The sequence below is a fragment of the Conger conger genome, chromosome 4 (genome assembly GCF_963514075.1).
Source record: "Conger conger chromosome 4, fConCon1.1, whole genome shotgun sequence".
NCBI lineage: Eukaryota > Metazoa > Chordata > Actinopteri > Anguilliformes > Congridae > Conger > Conger conger.
This window is the reverse complement of record NC_083763.1, coordinates 12,743,321-12,767,057: the sequence shown is the minus strand read 5'-3', so window position 1 is coordinate 12,767,057 and position 23,737 is coordinate 12,743,321. Positions and strand designations below refer to the sequence as shown.

Below are 23,737 nucleotides of genomic sequence, written 5' to 3'. Positions count from 1 at the left end.
AATCATAACGAGTGCGCTGAAAACCCTAGAGGGAAGTACGGTCCCAAGTGCATCACTTAGGAAAAAAACCTGAACCCTTGTAGAATAATCAAATAACTGACCAGGTAGCTAGTACATGAGTGCAGCCCTTGCAATGACCCACCTCTGTCTCGTCTGTAATTGACATGGCTTCAAACCGATGTGTCTCTTTCAGGGGTCGCTGGAGATAAACCCAAACCCCCACCGAAAGCGGATAAGCCCAGAAGTGCCCTGCTACCCAAGTCTATCTCCTTCCCATCATTAGTATCTGAAGAACAAAACAGCAGATCTTCAGGTGCGCATCATGTCAGCTGACACCTCTCCCGACTCCTAAATCACTGTCATTTAGTGTTGTCATTTTTCGACCCGCGGCAGCCATTTTGTGCCGGAACTCTCGCCAAATGCCATCTTGTGTCTTCTGCTCTGCTGCAGCTGACCGTCAAGACATCAGACCCCCTGTCCCTGCCCCCCGTGTGAGGCCCACCGATGACCCCCGTAAAGTGAGGCGGGCCACTATGTCATCAGTCCCAGACGACCACCTTGCAGCAGGTAACACTGGTGTAAAATCCAGCCATGACCAGCTTGAGTTACCAGCTGCCAGCTGCTTCAAAACATAGCTTGAGCTGGTTAGACCATGCTGTGTATAGAGCTGGTCTAACTGGTCAACCAGCTACCCGCTGTGTCAAAACCTAGCTTGAGCTGGGGTTTTTTTCCAGCAGGGAAGGGACATCATTACACATACTATAATGAATACCTCTGTTGCAATCATCATTATCAGGAAGTCCACTAAGATGATATGATCCAATGTAGATTACAGTTGACTGGAAATTAATCCAACTGCGTTTGGGGCGACATGGCTCAGGCAGTAAGAGCAGTCGTCTGGCAGTCGGAGGGTTGCCGGTTTGATCCCCCGCCCGGGCTGTGTTGAAGTGTCCCTGAGCAAGACACCTAACCCCCAAATGCTCCTGACGAGCTGGTCGGTGCCTTGCATGGCAGCCAATCGCCGTCAGTGTGTCAGTGTGTGAGTGTGTGAGTGTGTGAGTGTGTGTATGAATGGGTGAATGAGAAGCATCAATTGTACAGCGCTTTGGATAAAGGCGCTATATAAATGCCAACCATTTACCATTTACCATTTATTTCCCCCCACCCGTTGCACAGCTTTATCAGAGGAACTTAAAGAGAAGTTAAAGTTGCGAGAGAAAAAGTGAGGGTCCCTCCCGACATCACCTGCACTGCTCTGGAAAAGAAACCACCAAATTGACACTGAGCCTCGGCCTGTAAGGACATTCCTGATTGGGACTTAAGCTGCTTCTAAACTACATAGGCTGATGCTTTCCTAAGCAGGAAATCACGGCTTTCTTTTCGACCTGTCACTGGCTGACAGGTTGGTATCAATTGTACTGTGTACAAGAAAAGATTTGTAGTAGTAAGACACCTCGGTGGATCTATGAGGCTACTTGGTCGTTGCTGGCACAAGACTAAATACTAACAAGCCATTGATGCTCAATAGAGCTCGGGAGGGTGTTCATTGATTGTACATATTGTTAAACTCCAGTTATCACTACTACTACTACTACTACTACTACTACTATTACCACCACTGTGAATTTGCACACTGAAGCATATGAAACATGTTTGTTGTATGAATGTGATTGAATTTACTTCTGTTATTTCCCTCCTTCAGTGTTAGACAATTTTATGTTGTCCTGAACTTCTCTGTTTAAGGGTTCTGCTGTATGTATAGCTGTGCTCTTCCTCCCTGCGAGGTTGAACACAAAGAAGGAACATATGTGTTATTTTATGTACTGTATGCGTTTCCTTTAATAAATGTCTTGTGAGATCACAAATATGTGATGAGAGTATTCATAACTGAACATTCTATAAAGCTCTCCAGTCTGATTGGTGCAGAACAAATACCATGACCAATCACTGGTCATGTTATTGTTTTTGTATGTGCTAAAATGTTTTGCATCTTAGGCCCTATGTCACTGTTTTTGAGAGACCAAAGGAGAAAAACCAAAAGCCTTGCCTCACTGTGGTTTTATTGGCCACTGTGTTTTAAGTGGAAAATCAAAGCATTTACAAGGTGATTACTTTTTTTAAATCAGTAAATTATAAAATAAAAATGATTTCAGCATTTAAAGCATTGTGGATTATATTCACATAATATGCATACTGATATTTTAACACCCCCCCCCCTCTCTTTGAATACCTTGGTATGACAGCTCAAAGAAAATACACCATGGCACTTGGAAAAAAAGAAGTGCTAACTAAACAGGAAATTGGTGTTAACACACAACTGGGAATGAACAATCACATCCTAACACTATCTTTTATTCTCTGCGCATACATGGTAGTTGATGGTAGTTGACCCATTACTAGCAGGCTTTCAATGACCATTTTGGAGTACAGTACAACACTTTGCATTCTCACACACCCTCCAAGACCCAGATCACTGCACAGAAATCCTGCTGGACCCATCTCGACACTGCCTCATGCTGCTGCCAAGTTATGTGGCATGAAGCACATTCTGTAAGAAGCTCTGTATTATTAAATGGTTCAGCGAGAACTCGTTTGTCATTATGCTACTCTGTTCACCTGCTTGTGGGTGTGGGTGTGTGTGTGTGTGTGAGACCGAGAGCATGAGAGAGAGGAATAAAGTTGGTGCGTGTGTGTGAGTGGTGTGCGTTTATATGTGTGTGTGCAAGGAGATGGGAATGTGCATGTGTGTGTGCAAGAATACAGTTTTGTGTGTGTGTGTGTGTGTGTGTGTGTGTAGACCATGTATTATGTGAGCTTGTGTTTTTGTGTGCCCTTGTGTGTACGAAGCATGCTATTTTCAAGGTCTACCCACTCCAAACATCCAAGCTTGGAATAGCAGCAAGTTACAATATTAAAGCTGTATCAACAGTTAACATAGTGACACATTAATACCATAACATGTTAAGAATAACACAATAAAATAATCTGTTATTGTAGTTTTGGGTTGCATTGAGCTATTTGGAGCTTGCCTCTTGTTTTTACGAACGTTATTTAGTGCACACAATCATTTTGTCTCGGAGAGCTACAAGGCACAAGGGGTCAGCGAAATTAAACGGAGCAGACGGTGAGTCTCCCAAGGGCAGCCAGACGTGACGCTGGTGGTGGTGCAGCTGGTTAAACGTTCTGTCCTGGAAGGGGGACAGGAGGAGTTCTGGAGGGGCTGAGCTTCCTGTGGGCCCCGGTCCAGGCCCGGTCCAGGCGGAGGTTCTGCTGCGGTCCTGCCCGCCACCGGGGTCTTAGGTCAGGCTGGTGTTAGAGCTGCTGGCATCGCTGCTCCTCTTCTGGCCACTCTGCACGATGCTGGGCACCTGCAGCCCCGTCTGCACCGAGAAACTGCCATTCCACACCTGCAGGGGGCGGCAGAGAACACAGACTTCAGGAACAGGCTGCTGAGCTATATGAAAGAAGAACAATGGCGCTTAAGTTGTTCCAAGTACAAATGTATTGTCATTTAAAGCGCATTTAAAAAATAAAAATGCAATACAGATATAATAACACAGTGAAGTTGTGCAAAAACGCAGGATCAATAGAGAAGAAAAACATCACGAAACTGAGATTGAAGCCAGGTTTTAAATGTGGAGACTGACTGCTTCCCTGATGGGCTGGTAGGCTGTTCCGCAGTAGAGGGACTCTGAATCTGGCACCTACCAAGCTATTTATTCTTATTTTTGTGTTCAGTACATTGTGTTACAGATGTGTATGAAATAAGCTCTATAAATAAAGCCTGGTTGATTGATTGATTGATTGATTGATCTGTAAGTCACCAGCAGTATTGAAAATCTGAATATTTGACTGGTAGCCAATGGAAGGGTAATTATGGCCGGCTGGGTTTCCAGTAGAATGGAACCCGTGGTGTATAATCCAGTTATGACCAGCTTGAAATACCAGCTACCGGCTGTTTTCTTTTCAACAGGGAATAGAACGGAATGCAACAAGATTGGATAGGAATGTGCTCATCTGATGTGTTCATTTACTGTGCCTGTTGGCCGTGCTTAACACTGCCTCGTTTAGAGCGACCACCTGTTTTTCAGGGGCAACTAGAAGTACACCTGCCTTACAGTTGAACTGTAACCACCGTGGCAAACTCTTTATGGATGTTTTATCTACATATTTATGATTTGTATTATGGTTCTAGGCTGCCAGAGTTCGTTTAGGTCTTCAGTAATGGTGCGTGAGCACTCTCTGGTCCAGGAATGCTGTCAGCCAGGTCCGGCAGACGGGCGGGTGCTTTTACGGTCTATCCGACGTCTAAATCACTGGATGTCACTGTGGATTAGTTGAGTGTCACGTTTTGTAACACTGCAATTTGCACTTCACGAACTTGTGACTGCCTTAAGGGAATCACAAGAATGTACTGTTAGTCAGTGTGATCGCTCTCTCTTTGTTTTCTTTCAAATTCAAATCCCTTTATTGGCATGAAAAGCTTCATTTCCACTTTTTTATTTTGCGTGTTGTGTTGGTTTTTGCTCCAGAGGCTGCAGGCTGTCCTGTCTGCAAAATAACAGATGTTCTGATTGTGCGAATAGTATGGATTGTTAGTAGGTCTATTGATCCTGAATTGGCTGAAGTAAAGGTGTATCAAAGGTCTCTCTCTCTCTCTCTCTTTCTTTCTCTCTCTCTCACCATGAAAGCAGGTACGACGGGCTGGGGGAACTTTGTCCTGAAGGTGTGGATGAGCTGCTTGCTGCGGCCATTGTAAAAGGACAGTATTCCTGAGAGGGAAAGAGGAATCAGTCAGGCTCAAACGCTCAGCTCTCTCCGTGATGCAACAGGAGAGGGAGAATGTGGCTTGGCAGGTGCAGGTGCAGGTGTACAGGTGTGCAGGTGTACCTGTCAGTCCCTGAACCGACCTGGCCCTTGTGTGCAGAGAACTCATACAGGTTTCACAGTAGCGCCCCACCCCAGCTACCTCAGGCATACATCCGATCCCACTTCAGCAGGAACCCAGGGGGCTGGCTGGGGGGTGTAGAGGCTTTTTCCAACCAATTACAAAGGCATAGTTTTGTACATTCTGACAAATTAAGGTATAAGCAAATGCTATCGGTCACTGAGGCCCTCAGCACGTGGAGTTGAGCAGAGCTGCAGACACTGCGGCCCGCAGGGCGTGGAGTTGACCGGCGCTGTTCTAAACAGTTACAGAATTTGAGGAGGTGTTCCTCGGGGGCTGACTCACCCTCCTCGTAGTTGCAGTAGACGCCGACGCGGTCGGGCACGGGGCAGTCCAGCGCGCGGGCCTTGTTGTTGTGCTTGGCGGTCAGGCTCTGCTGCAGCCAGTTGTTGAGGTGGAAGCACCAGGAGGCGCTGGTCTTGCCCAGCTGGTCGAAACGCCCGAGCGTGCGCAGGGCCACGCCCACGGCGAAGGCCTTGCTCTCCTTATCGAAGCGCACCTCCCAGTACTGCTGCCCCCCGTCGATCGCCGTGTCCCCTGGGCGCGTTTATTTCGGGTGGGTGGGCCGGTGGTGGAAGGGGGAAGCAATCAATACATCTGTCAATACTTGTCTTTGTACAGCTCTGCTTACAAACAGGCTGTCACGCAACAATTCCCAGTGGGCATATTCCGTATTGAAATAAAATGATGGGCGGCCTGTAGCGTAGTGGTTAAGGTAAAGGACTGGGACACATGAGGTCGGTGGTTCTAATCCCAATCTGCCAATAATGTAATGTAATGTAATGATTGGAAAAATCCCAATCGAGCCTGTTCTTCGCCATGAGGCCGGCATAACATTGTCATACACAACATAACAAATAACATAAAGCTGCCATACTTTTATCAGTAAATTTTATGACAGTAACATATGTCATATAATTTACTGATAAAAGTATGCCAGGTTTTTTTCACATTAACTGACATCATGTTATGCCAGCTTGTGACATAGGGCGGCCTGCAGCACAGTGGTTATGACTGGGACCCGCAAGGTCGGTGGTTCTCATCCCAGTGTAGCCACAATAAGATCCGCACAGCCGTTGGGTCCTTGAGCAAGGCCCTTAACCCTGCATTGTTCCAGGGGAGGATTGTCTCCTGCTTAGTCTAATCAACGGTGCGTCGCTCTGGATAAGAGCATCTGCCAAATGCCATGAATGTAATGTCATGTGTATGACAGTGTTATGTCAGCCATATTGCGAGGGGTTCAAGCAAAGTGTGACCAAATAAAAAATATATACATTTTCTGTCCAACTCCAACACATATCCAATTCCCACCCCAATCTGGAAAGTCCAACTGCCTGCAACCCATCCACCAACCACACTGTCAATTCAGTTTATTGTCCAGTGGGGGGCGCCCAAGAGCAATAAAACAGGGATCCCAATCCGACGGAACCCTCCCATACCCTGAGTGAAGCAGGCACCGATTGTGTGTCACCCCGTATAGCTACTGCTCACAGTCGACACTCTCACGCCGTGAATTTTATCTGAGGCTCATCCCAGCACTGCCGTAACAGAACGAGCCACCCAGCAGCTTAAAAACATTAAAAAGTATTCTCTGACACTTTCAAATAAATTAAATATACAAATTAGACAAAAAAGAAAAGAAAGAAAGTTGGATGGTTTAATGTTGCTTTTAATTTCACACGTCAGACCGCGCAGCCAGAATATCACTGTGCCCAAACCGTGCGTATCACTTCGCCAGCACTCACCCAGCACGGTGTATGACTCAGCGGTGAATCGGTCACGTCCCACCCGAGCGGACGGCGCTCTCTTCGGCGACATCACGGCGTTCCTGCGGACAGCGGAGGAGAGGATGAGGTCGGAGCGAGAGAGCAAAGGCAGCCGCTAACAGGAAAACGTCAGGCTCTTTTATGTAGCTTGGGGAAACAGCTAAAGCTAAATCCAATATTTTCTATTTTATGCTAATAATTCCAGCAAATGCCAATGTTTACAAACATGCTAGCAACTTCAAATATAATTTTCTGGAATTTGTGGTGCCATTGTGATGTTCTGCTACACAAACAAAGCATATACATTCTCAGCTAAAAACAGTCAGCATAAGACATTGTACTCCAAACTAGCATAATCAATTTCATGTCAACTAAAAGTTGCTTTGCATCAAGCACCTAGCAAACTAGCTCACAAGCCAAAATATCGATCGTAGTTCATACATGCAGACCCTGCTGGCTAGGTGTGTTCAGAGCCGTTGTATTCCAGACCTTGCGGGGGAGTTCATGGGCGAGTTGGTCCGGTTCTTGTCCTTGCGGATCTCCTGGACCTTCCCCCCGCTGCTGTCCCACTCCACGCTCAGGTCCTCCACGCGCAGGTTCTGGTGGGCCGTCCCCGAGTCCAGTTTGAACACAAACGCTGGAGGTGGAGATGGGCATAGGGGTGCCATTCTGACCAACGTCCCACGCTACTTACTTTCATATGCCTCTCCCTCTAATTTACACTAAACCTCATTCACTGCACTAACTTACATTAGTGCTGTATTCATGTTGCATGTACTGTACACTGTCTCTGGCCTTTGGTTTAGGAGTAGGTTTTTTGGAATGTTTTTCTTTTTTTTGTCTTTTTTTCTAGAACTCAGAAGTTCAGTTCTAGAGTTCAGTTACCAGCAGTGATAGTTACATCAGCATTAGAACTTTGACAAGAACAAGAACAAGAACACTAAACACGTATTTATGATCTCACATCTTAATGGGTTAAAGGGTAAAACTGCTGTATATGACTGCATAGCATGCTGTATAGCAGTGCATGTGGTTTCACTTACATTCTCTCACATTGTTTCTAATATAATGCGAGACCTGCCTTCCTCTTTAACCTAAAAAGCCATTAACCCTTTAAACTACACATTTGTGGCCTGAACTCTTCAGCCACTAGCTCACCATCATAGGCCCTCTTGGTGTCATGATGTCAGCGCACGCTGAAAACACAGCCACAGTCATGACAGCCCAAACACACCGCCCCCACACCTCCATCTGCCTCCCATCAAGCTCCCTGAACAGCAAGATTCCACATTCAGCCCCTTATGGGGGCCAAATTCCCACCGGGGAGCGAGAAGTCAGAAATCCTCACCGATGGTTTCCAGGGTTACGGGCTCGGAGAACTCTCCTGCCACGGCCTTGTTGCACGCCTTCACGCGGAAGGTGATGAAGCGCGTGTCGAAACGGAGACCTGGAATATAGAACGGAGTGGCTGTACGTGGGTCTGTAGCTATCGCTGATATCAGTGTGTGTCAAAATGGAAGCCTGGCATACAGAACAGCAGGGCTGTATAAAGAGGGTGTTTTGGGGTTACCTGTGTAAATAGGGTGTTTTTGGGTTACCTGTGTAAATAGGGTGTTTTTGGGATACCTGTGTAAAGATGATTTTTTTTGGGTTACCTGTGTAAATAGGGTGTTTTTGGGGTACCTATGTAAAGAGGGTGTTTTTGGGGTACCTAAGTAAAGAGGGTGTTATTGGGGTACCTGAGTAAAGAGGGTGTTTTTGGGTTACCTGTGTAAAGAGGTGTTTTGGGGTTACCTGTGTAAAGAGGTGTATTGGGGTTACCTGTGTAAATAGGGTGTTTTTGGATTACCTGTGTAAAGATGGTGTTTTGGGGTTGCCCGTGTAAAGAGGTGTTTTTGGGTTACCTGTGAGGGTGAACTCCGTCTCACGGATGCCCTCCATCACCATCCAGGGGTAGTCCTCCTTTGAACGCGGGGGGCCCTCGTGGTTGGTTCTCCGGTGCTCCAGGACGTAGTGGTCGATCTTGGAGTCGGGCTCTGGCAGCGACCACACCACGGTCGCGGTGTTGTCCGACACCAGGCAGTCCCTCTCCTGGATCTCCGGAGTGGCAGGCACTGGGAGGAGCAGGAGGAGGAGGAGGAGGAAGAGGAAGTGTCACTCCGTGCAGTGCAGGATTTATCAGCGCCGTTGCACAACAGCACCACCTTGTGGGCGCGCACAGCATGCGCCCACGGTACCCACGGTGTTGCAGAAAGTGGTTGCGAAGCACTGGAAAGCTGATATGTAAACAATGAAGACTAATGCATCTTCAAGTGCAACACTAGAAAAAGAAAAAAAGAACTGTGCCAGTTGTTACGACACGGTGACTCAAAATGTACTCGGCAATTACAGGAAGCGACAGCAGCATGTATAGAATTTAAACCTCAGGATTAAACTAGTAAACCACAGGACTGTAGTAGCATGAGGACAGCGGCCCCTTGTGCATAGCTTCATTTGCAGATGGGTTTTAATGCACTACTGTGGTCTGATGGTTTATAGCGGAAGTTTATAAAACCAGGGCCGAGTACATACACTGTAAAACTAAAAGTCTTAACGAGTATTTTTCTCTCATATTTAGAAGATCTATAACTTCTTAAAATAAGACAAAACGATTGCCAACGAGGTGAGCCAACTTTAAGAGGAAGAAGAGTTAACTTGGTAGACGCAAGAAGTAACTTAAAACGAGCTGATATTTCCTACCCGAGATTAAAGAAAAATACTGTAAGTGGCATTAGACGACTAAAACACTTTCGTTTTTTGCAGTGTATAGGGTCAGTTCCCACGGTGTCATGTTATCGGTGTTGTGCAGTGTTACTCTCTGAAAGGCGGGGCTGAGGGCTGAGGGTCTGACCTGGCAGAAACTTGATGGCCTGCAGCATTTCCTTCTCTTGAGCAAAATCCACCATCATGTGACTCATGCTGTCGCTGGCCTTGGCTTTGAGGGACAGACGGAATGCTGGAGCCATCGTCACGCTGCACACACACACACACACACACACACACACATGCACACACATGCACACACAAGCACGCACACACACACACACACACATATGCACACATGCATGCACACACACATTCACACACACACGCACAAACCCACACGCACACATATGCGCACACACAAGCACGGACACACACACACACAGCACATACACATACACGCACACACACATGCACACACACACACATATGCACACACACACACGCATGCACATACAGCACACACACATACAGCGCATACACACAGCACACGGACACACACACACATGCAGACAACACACACACACACACACAGACAACAGACTATATTGTTAAACACATAGGCAGCACTCTAAGTAAGAAAGAGGTCGTAACATAAACTAACACATAGATCTACAAGAAGAGATGCTGCTATTTCTGCGCATAAACAGCTGATTATTGGACATAACACACATGGCCCACATTGCTTTGTTTAAATGAGCTGGACACAGAAACAGAGAGCAGGTGAAGAGCCCCCCTAGACACCCTAGGTTTAAAATCCATGTTTATTGCCGATCTGTACCGTACCGTGCACTTGGTTTGCCAATCCACACCTGTGTAAAGGCAAACCGAACACACGCTTTGCAAACCTGAGGGTACGGATAGGCAAACCGAACACACGGATTGCAAAACCAAGAGTGAATGTATTTTTTTTACCAAGGGTGCCTAGCTGGGCTCCGTAACGGGATGATCAGAGTCTGTGAACTTCTCGAATGTCAGGGGTGAACAAAAGAGATACCATTCTGCAGAGATAGTTTCACTACGCCCACATGTCTGCATGCACCCAATGCCAGCTGGCATTTCTCTAAACGCATGAGGGTCTACAAAGCTGCTGACAGAGACCAAAGAATCTGCGGACAACAAGGCCAGTGACGCAGTACCTATCCTTTATCTCTTTGGCCGCCTGGAAGCAGGATGGTAAGAAAAGAGGAAACGGAAGAAAAGCGGAAGAGAGAGAAAGAGGGAGGGAGGGGGAGACAGAGGAGCAAGAGAAAATTGAGTATGCAGGCCCCTTTATTCCATTTCCAAAAGTAAAACCAGGTAACCTCAAGCGGTCACACTGCACTGCACCCTATTTGAGATGGAAGCCTAATGCCTTATTATAGAAATGAATGCACGTTCTCAGTAGTCATTCGAGGACAGACAAATTATATTGGGTAGGTACATATACAGTAACAGGCGGTCAACATCGCAAAACCTCAGACACATTTAAATAGACATTGGCTTTCATTCTGAACTAAAACAAGTGCAATAAGCCACATTAAGGTACAATAGCCCAAAAGCCCCGCAGAAAACCCAGTCGCTAAATGAGTTCACGGTCCCACTGACGGCCTACCTGGTTGAAGCTGTCCGTGTCGGAGGAGCAGAGCGTCTGATTGGCCAGCTCCAGCAGCTCCTCTGAACTTTCCAGGGCTTTGGTGCAGGCACTCAGTTGATTCTAACAGGTTTTAGGAGAAGGAATGAAACAGTTTCTGGTTAGTGCTAATCAGCCGAGCACTTGAGAGAATGTTACACTGCCCACCATTTTGTTTTCCTCCCTGCCAATCTCAGCTGTTGTGTGATGAGCTTTGTGAAGTAAAATGGCCCCCAAGCATTACCCAGGTGGGTGCTACACATTGGCAGTGGATGAGATGACCCCCCTCCCCCCTTTAGTATACGGACTACGACTATATAAAACGTTATCAATTATTATTATTACTGTTTTTATGTTTGTATAATGTATTATAATGTTCCTGTATATTTAAGGCCTACAGGTATACTAGACAGACAAGTATACACAGGAAGAGATGTATAAAGGGCTACACAATAACATTCCCCCATGAATACAAGTGCTGGCCTCCAGCATAGTGTCCCATTAAATTCTAGGCACCCCTCCACCCTGTAAACAGAACATTTTCCAGTGTTCGTTCAACTCTAACAGAGTACATTTGAGTCCAATAGGGACCAGGCAATGACTGTACGCACACTGTAAGAGTTGATTTAACGCCGTGTACACAACCTAATCTGCCTGCAGTCTTTCACAGCCCCTGACACATATCGCACACAAGCCTGTTCCGAGGATCTATAAACATTGATTTTATGGTGTTGGCTGATCCTGGCACAGTGCCGGCCACCTGCTGGTGGCAGAGGGACGTGCGGGCGGGGGGGAGCGGGGGCGGGAACGGTGCCAGGGACGAACCTGCAGCTCGTAGGTGCGGCTGGCCCTCTCCTGCTTGATGCGGGTGATCATGCCCTCCTTCAGCCCCTCCAGGGTGGAGGACAGGGAGGCGAATTCAGCCACCAGGTCCTCCTGGACACGGGTGGAGTTGGCCTGCAGGTTCACAGGTAAGCGAGCGGCGTCTGGTCAGCGGTTAGACCCTTTAGGGCAGCGCTCCTCAACTCCACGTCCTGCGGGCCGCAGCGTCCGCAGGAATTTTCTTCAACCGTGCGCTACACAACCTGATTTCACCACTTAGCTTATTATCTGAAGCACCAAGCAAGTAAAATAATTCGTGAAATCAGGTGGTGTAATGCACGGTAGGAGTTGAAAAGCACTGCTTTAAGGTGTGATTAGAACGATTAGAACGATCACTACTGGCGGCTGAAAGCAATGGAGTTCTAGAATACCGAATTATAATTTTTTAAAAAATATTCAGAATAACATGCAGATTTTTCAATGTGACTCTCCAAAGGGGTAGGTCAGCCGTGAATGTTCCCAATGAAAGCAAAGCACAATGCAAGCATGTATGTATATTAATGCTTTATCATTGCAGATATCATATTTACCTGCAATAATGGCTGCTTGGTTATTATTAGCAGCACGTATATTTCTTGGCACATTTGGCCAGTGGTGCAATCTGTACATCACTTACTGTGTCAGGGTAGGTTAATATGTCACAATATAACTGTAGAGCATGGGAGTAACTTTAGTTTGAATATTAGGGGGGTTGAAATGCAAAGACCCCAAGGATCAGGGGAAAATACTTCAGATTAAGATCTTTTTTTTTTTTTAGGCTATATCAAAGTATCATCATGCTATATTATTGGGGGGTGGGGGGTTATTTGGCCTGTTTTGTAAGATTAATACACATCCTAGCATAGCCTAGCGGACTACAGACATGCAGTCCCCAGTCACTGACCCATTTTGGGTCCCGACCCACATTTTAAGAGACACTCTACTACCCTGCTGAAGGTCAAGCTAAGTTTTGAGACAGCTGGTAGATGGCTGACCGGTTAGACCAGCTCCATACTCAACATGGTTTGACCAGCTCAACCTATGCTTTGAAACAGCTGGTAGATGGTTCACCAGATAGAGTAGCTCCATACTCAACATGGTTTGACCAGCTCAACCTATGCTTTGAAACAGCTGGTAGCTGGTATTTGAAGCGGGTCATGGCTGGGGTTTGCGTGTCGGTGGTGTGTGGAGTAGCAGTATATCAGTGACACAGCCACACTCCCGGTGTACCTCCAGGTTCTCCAGGCTCTGTTTCAGGCAGCATATGAAATTCTGGATCTCTTCATTCTTCACGGCCAGTGTGTTGGTGATCTTCCTCAGTGATTCCTGAGGCGGGGGGGCCAGCCAAGGGTTAGAGGGCAAAGGTCAGGGGTCACGGGCCGGCACAGCAAAGCATGTTAGCGGGTATAACCAAAGTTTTCCAGAAATCATGTACATAATGTTCCCGCTGTAAAAACCATCCATCCACCCATTCTCTAAACAGCTTATTCCTGGTCAGGGTTGTTGGGGGTAGGGGTGGGGGGCTCTATCTCACTGGGCAAGAGGTCAGAACACACCTCATTCACACACACCTCATACACTCACTCACACACTCATACCTGTAGGCATTTTAGAGTCTCCAATTAGCCTAACCTGCATGTCTTTGGACTGTGTGAGGAAACCCAGAGAAGTACCCAGAGGAAACCCATGCTGACACATAGAGAACGTGCGAACAGAAAGGCCCTGGCCGGAATTCTGTGATTCTAGTCTCACCGGCCTGGTGTGGGTTTTCTGCATTCAATCACTAAGGTAGCAGGATATACCGTTAAAACTCACGATTCTATTTTCAGACGCTTTAGCGACAACGGTTATTTTGTAACATGTGGGTGGCAAAACAAGCGTGGGGTGACCTCACCTTCTATGCATTTTGGAAATACAGAGGCAACACGAATCAAGGCAATATCAGTGTCCTATTACCGGCAAGGGTCCAGCAAACCAGACATATTATAGTTCCTAATTCTAAAAAAGCCTTACGCTTACTTCCCTTTATTACAACTGTAGAGTAAAATTGCAAGATGAAGCAAGCATTGCTTTACGACATGCAGTAGCTCGCTTGACGGTGACAATCTGCAGTGGCCGGACGTTTGATACATAATTCATAATTCAATGTGCATGGCCTGTTTCTAAGAGAGGCGGACAAGCAGAGTGCCACACCCACAGCGTGAAAATTATTCAGGTGGCAAACAAAAAGGATCCGTACACGTGAGATTTACGCCTTGATTTTCAATTTGCAAATTTAACTGGACACATAGAGTGCAATCGAATGAGTGCCTTTCGACCGATTGTACCGCGGCATTTCATAGTTAACCAACCCATCAAGTCCTTTCTTGTAAATCGCGCTTATTGGGGCTATTTTAAAAACGAGATTTGCTTGTAGCCATCGCGGTTGGGTATCATTAGTAGCATACCCTATACCTTGAAAGAAAACATTTTCGGTAAGATGAATGTTAACTGTTCACAAGACCGGGCCGGCAAAAGCTATAGCCGAAGACTTGGATGCTACATATAGCACTGGTATGTGAACCACGAGGAATGTCGCTTTCGGGACCTGTCACAGCCAGGCGCGGTTTGTCGCTGAGAGTAATCAACGCCTTGACAGCAAGCTGGACCGAACGATTACAGCATCGATATGCACAAGCTACGTGGCGTGCACATGCGAACGATTTGTGCCATAATTCAGAATAAATCGCCGCGTGTTTGATAATGTTTCTTGAATAATAGCGGCGAAGGCCGTATTACAAGCGGATTCATACATGGGAGAACAGGATACTTGCTGCAATCAAGTGATGTAGCAGAACAAAATACAGTCCGGTTTCTCAATGCCTGCCTTCCCATTCAGCAATGTCGTGATCAGCCACCCTCCACACACCTGTCGCGCCGGATAATCTTACCTTTTGATCATCCATTTCAACCAACTGAGGTGTCTTTACTGTAATCTGTCGGAATGCCGCTCTGCTTTGATTTTCCGCCCAACGGTAAAGCAAGCTGGTACTGATGCTGCCGCACAGTGTAGCATCCCTCATCCAGCCCCAGGCCACTTGCCTCTAGTACGCATGCGCGGTGATATGCTGGGAAATGAAGTCAACTACGAGGAGATGACCACAATCAAGGCAAATATATATTCAAACCTTTTCATGGGTTAGTTCTTGTAAAACTTGTTCTCGAGTTCTCTTACAATATTTTCCTGCTGGACAGTAGCTTATAAGTGTGAACTGGATTTATAACGTAGGCTACAGTATAGACTATATTTGAGAGTTGAGGCCAATCACACAAGTGTTAATGCTTTTATGTGCCATTCTCTGGATTAAACTTCCATCCAATGAAATGCCAAAATAAAAGTCAATCAATAAATATTTGTGGAAGGTTATATGGTTTGGCGGAAACGTTATTAAAACACTTATTTAAAAATGTGAAAATCTGAAAATTGAAAAGTAATCTTGCTTTAAATTTGAAGAAATGTGTCATGTTTAACATTGTACTATTTAGAGGTCAAGTTCGCTTCTGTTCACTTAGATATTAATTGTAAAAGGCATTTTGACCAGGGGTACCCAAAGCTTTGCACACTACTGTCGTTCTGAGTAGAAACAATTCATAACAAACCGCTGTGTGAGACACCCCCAGACAGGGTTTGTTTCTGTCTGTGTGACTGACCTCGTTCTGTGACCTATTTCAACTGTTTGAATTAGGAAAGAATCAGCAAATGCATGCACCTTTCGCAGCTTTTAGTTTTGAGACGTCATCCACCTTTTACATGAATATATTTCCAAACACCCTGTGTGAAGTAGGCAAAACTTGACTGTTTTCAGAAACAAAACGAACAGTGGAGTTGAATGGAGTTTCAGGTTGTGGTCGCTGACACCCCCACACCGATCTGTTCACATGGAAACCTGCGGGCTTATATATATTCTTCATGCTTCTCTGAAGCCACAAGCTTTCGCACAGCATGGTCACATGAGAACATGCAGGCAAAGCCCTTAATCTGCTCCCTTTAAGGCATTTCAGTTTTTAATCTGAAGGTGGAAAGATGTTTAAAAAGTAAGCCACCATTAGTCCTCATCCTCATTATGTCCATTGGTGGTGGTTCGGGCAGTAAGAGCAGTCGTCTAGCAGTCGGAGGGTTGCCGGTTCGATCCCCCACCCGGGCTGTGTCGAAGTGTCCCTGAGCAAGACGCCCAACCCCCAAATGCTCCTGACGAGCTGGTCGGTGCCTTGCATGGCAGCCAACCGCCATTGGTGTGTGAGTGTGTGTATGAATGGGTGAATGAGAAGCATCAATTGTACAGCGCTTTGGATAAAGGCGCTATATAAATGCCAATCATTTACCATAAATATATGTTTTTAGTTTTATTTTTATTTTGCCCTTTTTGATTTTAACTGAAACCACTCCTCCCGCCCACTCACTAAGCTCCTTCACGTACGTTTGCTTTCATGCAGAACAGGAAGGTAAGCGCTGCAACGGAGAGCAATGAGACGGTGAAAGTCACTTCTGATCATCTCTTTGGGACTGCCAAAATGAACGGCTTCTTAAAGATGGCTTATCTGCTGCTGCTGAAAGGTAAAAGAGCTTTCCAACTCACCGATGGTCAACGGTCTCTATGCGGGCTGAGCAGAACACATACTGTACAGTATACGTGCTACTGTATTTACCTAAACTACAACTAAATGATTGCATCGAGTGATGTGTTGAATGTGCTCCATACATATATAATCTATTACTGTAATATTTAATTGTGGATGTCGCTTTTTTTGTCCTGATTTTCATATTCACTCTAAGAAGTGTTGGGAAAATTATGAGAATAATCTGAATCATTTTTTTGCAGGCTTTTAATAATTAATTTCATGCTATACGAATGTATACAAAATTGTATTATTCAAATGTATTATATAGCTTGAAATTGCCTTGCTGCAGGTAGGACACTCAGCAAAATTGACACTTTCAATGATAGCAATGAAGGTTTGCTTAATTATAATAATGATGAATTATGACTTCCAATGGCTTACTGTCATCCTACTACCCTGTATTATTTCTTATTATTATGAACCTTTATTCATACATGGTAGGTTGACTGAGCACGTGTGCTCTTTTGCAGCAATGCCCTGTTCATGTAAGGTTAAATTAAAAAAATGTCCTTGCAATTGTAAAATGCAATTTGGTAGCCTATAGATGCATGCACCTTTCGCAGCTTTTAGTTTTGAGAGGTCATCCGCCTTTTACATTTCGAGTGAAATATATTTCCAAACACCCTGTGTGAATTAGGCTAGCTCCAGATGAATTGTATTTTCCTGGAATTTGCTCCTTGCAACGGACTAGTACAAGCAGGACGATAAATGTTTACTAGTCAGATGAAAAACAAACCATTCTCCAATTACCTAGTCACCAATAAATCAGTAATGTATTCAAAGTGATATTGTACCCTAATCATTGCTTTTACATGAATACATTGAAAGAAATGGGCATTACTGAATTAAATGGAAATATCTCAGAACACAAAGTATACGATTTACCCAGTGCAATGCTTATATACACTGTCGCGCTCTCTCTCTATCTTTCTCTCTCTCTCTCTCTCTCTCTCTCTCTATCTCTCTCTCTCTCTATCTCTCATATATAAGCATAATCTCTGCAGATTTGCCATATGGTTCAATGGAGGGGGAAAATAGCTCAAGACACTGATTTAATAATAGTTATTTAGCTGACGCTTTATCCAAAGCAACTTACAACCGGGTCCCAGTCATGTACCTCAGCCATGAGGCTGCAGGCTGCCCTACATAATAATTGCTGATGTTTTATTATCAAATGTTTTTCCCTTCCACTTTTAGTTCTGTCATAATCTTTCTTCTATTACTATAGTCTTCTGCACCTGTTTAGCATGTTCTCTCTATAGGTATGTAACTGTTTTCAGAAACAAAACGAACAGTGGAGTTGAATGGAGTTTCGGGTTGTGGTAGCTGACATCTCCACACTGATCTGTTCACATGGAAACCTGCGGGCTTATATATATTCTTCATGCTTCTCTGAAGCCACAAGCTTTCACACAGCATGATCACACGAGAACATGCACGCATCTGCTCCCTTTAAGGCATTTCAGTTTTTAATCTGAAGGTGGAAAGATGTTTAAAAAGTAAGCCACCAGTAGTCCTCATCATCATTATGTCCATTGGTGGTGGTTTTATAAATATATGTTTTTAGTTTTATTTTTATTTTGCCCTTTTTGATTTTAACTGAAACCACTCCTCCCGCCCACTCACTAAGCTCCTTCACGTACGTTTGCTTTCATGCAGAACAGGAAGGTAAGCGCTGCAACGGAGAGCAATGAGACGGTGAAAGTCACTTCTGATCATCTCTTTGGGACTGCCAAAATGAACGGCTTCTTAAAAATGGCTTATCTGCTGCTGCTGAAAGGTAAAAGAGCTTTCCAACTCACCGATGGTCAACGGTCTCTATGCGGGCTGAGCAGAACACATACTGTACAGTATGCGTGCTACTGTATTTACCTAAACTACAACTAAATGATTGCATCGAGTGATGTGTTTAATGTGCTCCATACATATATAATCTATTACTATAATATTTTATTGTGGATGTCGCTTTTGTTGTCCTGATTTTCATATTCACTCTAAGAAGTGTTGGGGAAAATTTAGGGAATAATCTGAATCATTTTATTGCAGGCTTTTAATAATTCATTCCATGCTATATGAATGTATACAAAATCGTATTATTCAAATGTATTATATAGCTTGAAATTGCCTTGCTGCAGGTAGGACACTCGGCAAAATTGACACTTTTAATGACAGCAATGAAGGTTTGCTTAATTATAATAGTGATTAATTATGACTTCCAAAGGCTTACTGTCATCCTACTACCCTGTATTATTTCTTATTATTATTAACCTTTATTCATACATGGTAGGTTGACTGAGCACGTGTGCTCTTTGCAGCAATGCCCTGTTCATGTAAGGTTAAATTTAAAAAATGTCCTTGTTTTGTCACAATGTATGAAGAATTATAATGTATTGTAATGTATTTCTTCTTTCTTTGATATTTAACCCTGTACCACCACATTTATGTTTGTTCTGTTTTACTCAACCTCAGTTTTGCTTTGTTCCTCAATCATTTCACCATATTAGGGAGCCACCTGTTTCCAACCACATTTCTCTTTTTCTGTCACGTTCCTCTGGGTTCCTGCTCCCCTTCCACCCTTTCCAGTAACAGCAGAGGCCCTGAATGCCACTGGGGACAGGGAAATTGTGTTTCATGCACAGGCCCCCCGGTTAGTCCATCTCGGATCTTCTCTGACACTCAACTGCAGCTTTGATATCAAGGAGCCAGACCAGGTCAGGGTGGACTGGTTGTTGGGAAAAACTCAGCAATCAGATGGCCAGGGACTCCATAAGCTCTCTTCTGGCCTGGCCAATGGGACATGGGACCGGGAGACCAAGGGACCAGTCACTCAGTGGACATCACATACTTGGTCCAGCCTGACTCTGAGAGACATTACATCCAATTACAGTGGATGGTATTTCTGTGAGGTTAGGATGGAAATTCCCCTGTATACGCACAGCAGGAGCAGTGGCATTGAAGTCAACATCAGTGAGTAATCTTATAGAATTTGTACACTGATGCTGCGCAGTAATGCTCCTGTTTTATGCTGTTGACAATGGTTGAAAAAGGGCCAGCTTTGCAGACTAAGCTAGTCCTACACAAATCATATTTTGAATGAGATTCTCCATACAAGTCTGAATTTAGTCCAGGACTAAGCTTAACCTTTGTCTGTGAAACTGGCCCAAAATATATTATCATGAGAATAACCTGTGCAAAATCGGACTGGTTTTTTTGACAGCGTCTTCACTGAGAGGTCCCACATGGAGCTGGACTACAGCTAAACACAGTATGTGGATGTGCGTGTGTGCGTGCATAGACTGTATGTATAAATGTGTATGTGTACTCCTGTCCTCAGAAGAGAACACATGCGTGCATGAGTGTTTTATGAAGGAGATACAAGAAAGGGGGGGATTGAAGATCAAAACCTTTGATCTTCAATCCCCCAGCAGATAACTACGCATCCTGTTTACACACTAGACTTACAACATGAAACTGAAAAGAGCATTTAGTGAATGCTTAATGCCGTCTATGTTCATTACATAATATTCAGACATTTCCATCTTGCATATTACTTTCACTGCAAAAAACAAAAAATAAGTAAATCTCAACAAGTATTTGTTAAAGTGTGCCCATTGTATTAGGTACACCAGCACACCGGCTTAATGCAAATATCTAATCAGCCAATCATGTGGCAGGAACTCAATGCATAAATACATGCAGACATTGTCAAGAGGCTCAGTTGTTGTTCAGACCAAACATCAGAATGGGGAAGAAATGTGATCAAAGTGACTTTGACCGTGGAATGATTGTTGATGCCAGATGGGGTGGTTTGAGTATTTGAGAAACAGCTGATCTCCTGGGATTTTTATACCCAACAGTGAGTACAGAGAGAATGATGTGAAAAACCACAAAATATACAGTGAGCAGCAGATCTGTGGGTGAAAATGCCTTGTTAATGAGAGAGGTTGAAGCTGACAGGAAGTTGACAGTAACTGAAATAACCACGTGTTACAACAGTGGTATGCAGGAGATCATCACTAAACATGCAACATGTCGAACCTTGAAGTGCATGGGCTACAGCAGAAGAGCAATAAGTCTAAACAATATATTTAATAAAGTGGTCACTGAGTGTATATTAAGACATCTTATTTATTTTATTTGTACGCTAAATAAGCCAAACGTTAGCTAATGAGGTGAGAGAGTTTAACTAATTTCAAGATTTGAGGGTGAGAAAATATCACTTGTCAAGTAAACAATAACTTAAAACAAGCTACTATAAAAATAAGATCTTATTACATGACTAAAAGACTTGTTAAGACAGTTCTTTTTGCAGTGCTCTTGTTATTTTCAGTGTTATAATTTCGCACAGGATTTCCTGTAAGCCTAATACTCAAAAGTACCGAAAAAGACTTCTCTCTTATAACTATTTAATTTGCCCAATCTTTACATGATTTGTCATTTTAACTTCATTTATTGATAAGCTAATGAATGGCAACTGTAATCTGTGTATATACATCAACTGCCGTTGGTGTATGCAGCTAATTAGCTCATTGGGGCAGGGGTCATTTGTGGAAGCAACAATCTGCATACACACTGGCCCTCCAGCAATGGAAATGCCCTGCCCACACCCCTGACATATGTGTATAAGCTGAAACTGTAGTGTACTGTTTTTCCCATGCCATTCCAGGGAAGAATTTTTTTTTTTTATCTGCTCAAATTGTTTGAAAAGTGTCCTTTCACCATGTCTTATTGTCCTTTCCCTTCCTCCCCAAATTAGTAACGTCCCCCTCCCCCGCATCACCCCCGCGTGGGAATACAGCCTGGTGGGTATGGGTAATGGTGGGTGTTGGAAGTCTCGTGCTCACTGCAGTCTCAGTTGGAATACTATGCAGGAGGACGAAATGCCAGAATAAAGGTAAACAATAATATTCTCTTTAGCGATACATAGAAACTTAAGAGACCACATATATATATGTTTTATAAGAACCAGGGTTAATTCACCAAATATTGATTGTTCTAAATTATTTTTATTAATTATTTATGGGTATATACTTGTTAGGTTTTCATTATTCAATGTATAGCAACACTGTGTATGTTTTGTATTTTTGAACAGTTCTAATTTTTGGCAAATACATTTTCTGAATGACAATATTGTGACAAATGTGGTCAATAGGTTATGAAAGAATATTAAAGCTTTACACAGACACCCATAAACTGTGAAATGAACAGAAGAAATTAACTTCAAATCACGGATAAGGTGTGAGTTTGTGTGTGCAACCACATAATTACGAGTGTGAGAAAGTCAAAAAAGGTGGCAGAGTGAGGTGTTGTCAAAGGCTTTCGCAGCTCATGTACCGTTTCTGAAACCAATGGTGGTTTTAGATTTTCTGTCAGCCCTTTTGATCTCTGCCCCCACCGCGGCAAACCATCTCTCCTCTCAGCGTGCAGCTTGAGCACACCTTACTGATCAGCAAAGGCTGAGAAGCAAACTGTCCAATTACTTTTGGTCCTTTTGGAGAGACTATGCATTACATGACATTTTATTTAGCGGACGCTTTTATGCAGAGGGATGTACAAAACAGTGTGTATCAAGGTCATACGACAAACAACCGAACACGCCATATAAGGTACAATTTGTGTAAGATTGGTGACTTTAAAGGAAAGTAAAGGTGACTTTAACCTCATATTCATTGTTAGTACAGAGCCAAAAGAACAGAAATTGCACCACTGTCCAAATACAGACTCCACTGTAAGTAATATATGTTTGCACCTTATGAGTACAATATGTATTCATTTATTTATTGATTTATGCTTTTCCTCTGCAGAGAGTCCCATCTATGAGAACATGCGTCCAGTGTGCAAGAGCACTGTCCCTCCCCAGCGTTCTCCACGCCCCAAAACAGAGCTCATCCCCTCTCATCTGCCCTCCTCCATAGCCATGGGAACACCCAAAATGCTCTGAACACCTGGGTCCAGAACTGAGACCAGAACTGTAGACGGGCCCCTGTGGACCTGGGTCTTCGCAGAAGGACCTGTTATACTACGCATCATCAGCTTCTGCACACACCCCTCTATGTGCGAAACCTTTTCTAGGGCTCACAGTACAAAGCCCAGTGTTAATGGAACTCATACAGAGTTCATATGAGTGCAGTAGGGACCATATGTACTACTGTGAGAGTTTATTTAACACTCAACACTTTACTGTGTGGTTTTCAGCACCCCTTGAGTCACCCAAGTTCCTAACTCCACCTTTCTGTTCGAGCTTTGTCGGAAGTTCTCAACCATTGCATTTACTGCCCACTTTAGTCAATTATCTTGAGCATTTTACTTCAAGCTTAATTTACTGAATCAATCCATTTCATGGCTGGTTGAAGCACAGAAAATGGTCACGTCCTGCGGAACCGAGAAGAAAAGTTGAGATCCTTGCCTAGTCCCGGGTCATTTCCTTTTGGGACACTGCGTGGGATCTCACTGACTTTAGGTTGTTGTACCTTTGTGCCCCACTAGGTAGCAATCTACTAAAAGACCAAAACTATGGGGAAGATTAATACCGTGAATTTAAAGCGTGTATTCCTTTATCCCATCGTCTAGCCACCATATTGTGCAATTCGGTTTTTCTTTTGGATGTTTGCCAGTTTTTGTGATTTGTGCTGGTACAGGCAGTCTAAAGATCTCTGCATGAATGTAGCTACACTCCTGTGCATTATCAAGATTATATATGTGTGTGTGTGTGTGTGTGTGTGTGTGTGTGTGTGTGTGTGTGTGTGTGTGTGTGTGTGTGTGTGAGAGAGTCAGAGAGAGAGAGAGAGAGAGATCATTTACTGTCATACTGTCTTTACGATCTGTTTTCACTGAACTCATAGCTGTTGTTTGTATTCAACAATAAATCACAATATTTGATTCCATAACCTATAGTTACCATAGAAGTTTCTACAAATATGGAAAGTCATCTACCTTACCAAACTGCTTAAATTACGCAGGTATGGTATATGGGCTTGTAAGGATTTTAATTGCAATCATAATTTACGTTTACATTTTATTTAAAATGATAAATGGCTCATCACTCAGCTGCAGGCAATCAGTCACCGAGAGCATTCTACTGTAATATCA

The 23,737-nt window shown here is 44.1% G+C and overlaps 2 protein-coding genes and 1 long non-coding RNA gene across 5 annotated transcripts in view; 2 read left to right on the top strand and 1 right to left on the bottom strand.

The window, feature by feature from the left end:
- Nucleotides 1-1,865, top strand: part of LOC133126830 (signal-transducing adaptor protein 1-like) — a 16,747-nt gene extending 14,882 nt beyond the window's left edge. For 2 of the 3 annotated variants that reach the window (XM_061239243.1, XM_061239240.1), the window contains 3 exons: nucleotides 179-313; nucleotides 451-567; nucleotides 1,177-1,865. In XM_061239243.1, coding sequence (XP_061095227.1) covers nucleotides 179-313; nucleotides 451-567; nucleotides 1,177-1,226 — 302 coding nt within the window. In that variant the 3' untranslated portion in view covers nucleotides 1,227-1,865. The remainder of the gene's footprint in view (nucleotides 1-178; nucleotides 314-450; nucleotides 568-1,176) is intronic. The other variant, XM_061239242.1, reaches the window with a different exon arrangement.
- A 177-nt stretch (nucleotides 1,866-2,042) lies between these two features.
- fsd1 (fibronectin type III and SPRY domain containing 1) lies at nucleotides 2,043-15,062 on the bottom strand. Its single transcript, XM_061239239.1, has 13 exons — nucleotides 14,920-15,062; nucleotides 13,220-13,315; nucleotides 11,954-12,085; nucleotides 11,111-11,212; nucleotides 10,656-10,678; nucleotides 9,605-9,726; nucleotides 8,619-8,828; nucleotides 8,063-8,161; nucleotides 7,204-7,351; nucleotides 6,694-6,776; nucleotides 5,234-5,485; nucleotides 4,684-4,772; nucleotides 2,043-3,407 (listed from the first exon to the last, which is right to left on the bottom strand). The coding sequence occupies exons 1-13, from the start codon at nucleotides 15,049-15,051 to the stop codon at nucleotides 3,297-3,299; spliced, it is 1,599 nt and encodes a 532-aa protein (XP_061095223.1). The 5' UTR covers nucleotides 15,052-15,062; the 3' UTR covers nucleotides 2,043-3,296.
- Nucleotides 15,063-16,474: 1,412 nt separating this feature from the next.
- LOC133127746 (uncharacterized) lies at nucleotides 16,475-23,358 on the top strand. The gene is made up of 5 exons (XR_009708655.1): nucleotides 16,475-16,583; nucleotides 18,308-18,428; nucleotides 19,232-19,615; nucleotides 21,405-21,542; nucleotides 22,453-23,358. It is a non-coding gene; the product is annotated as an uncharacterized LOC133127746 (long non-coding RNA).
- The last annotated feature ends 379 nt before the right edge of the window (nucleotides 23,359-23,737 follow it).

Bases quoted from the DNA above. Each gene is read 5' to 3' on its own strand.
- fsd1 (XM_061239239.1), bottom strand. From the start codon at position 15,051: ATGAGGGATGCTACACTGTGCGGCAGCATCAGTACCAGCTTGCTTTAC. The intron at 11,213-11,953 runs GTTCGTCCCTGG...AAAACCTGTTAG, and splicing joins GCCGCACCTACGAGCTGCAG to AATCAACTGAGTGCCTGCAC. The intron at 6,777-7,203 runs GTCTGGAATACA...CGCTGTCCGCAG, and splicing joins CCCATGAACTCCCCCGCAAG to GAACGCCGTGATGTCGCCGA.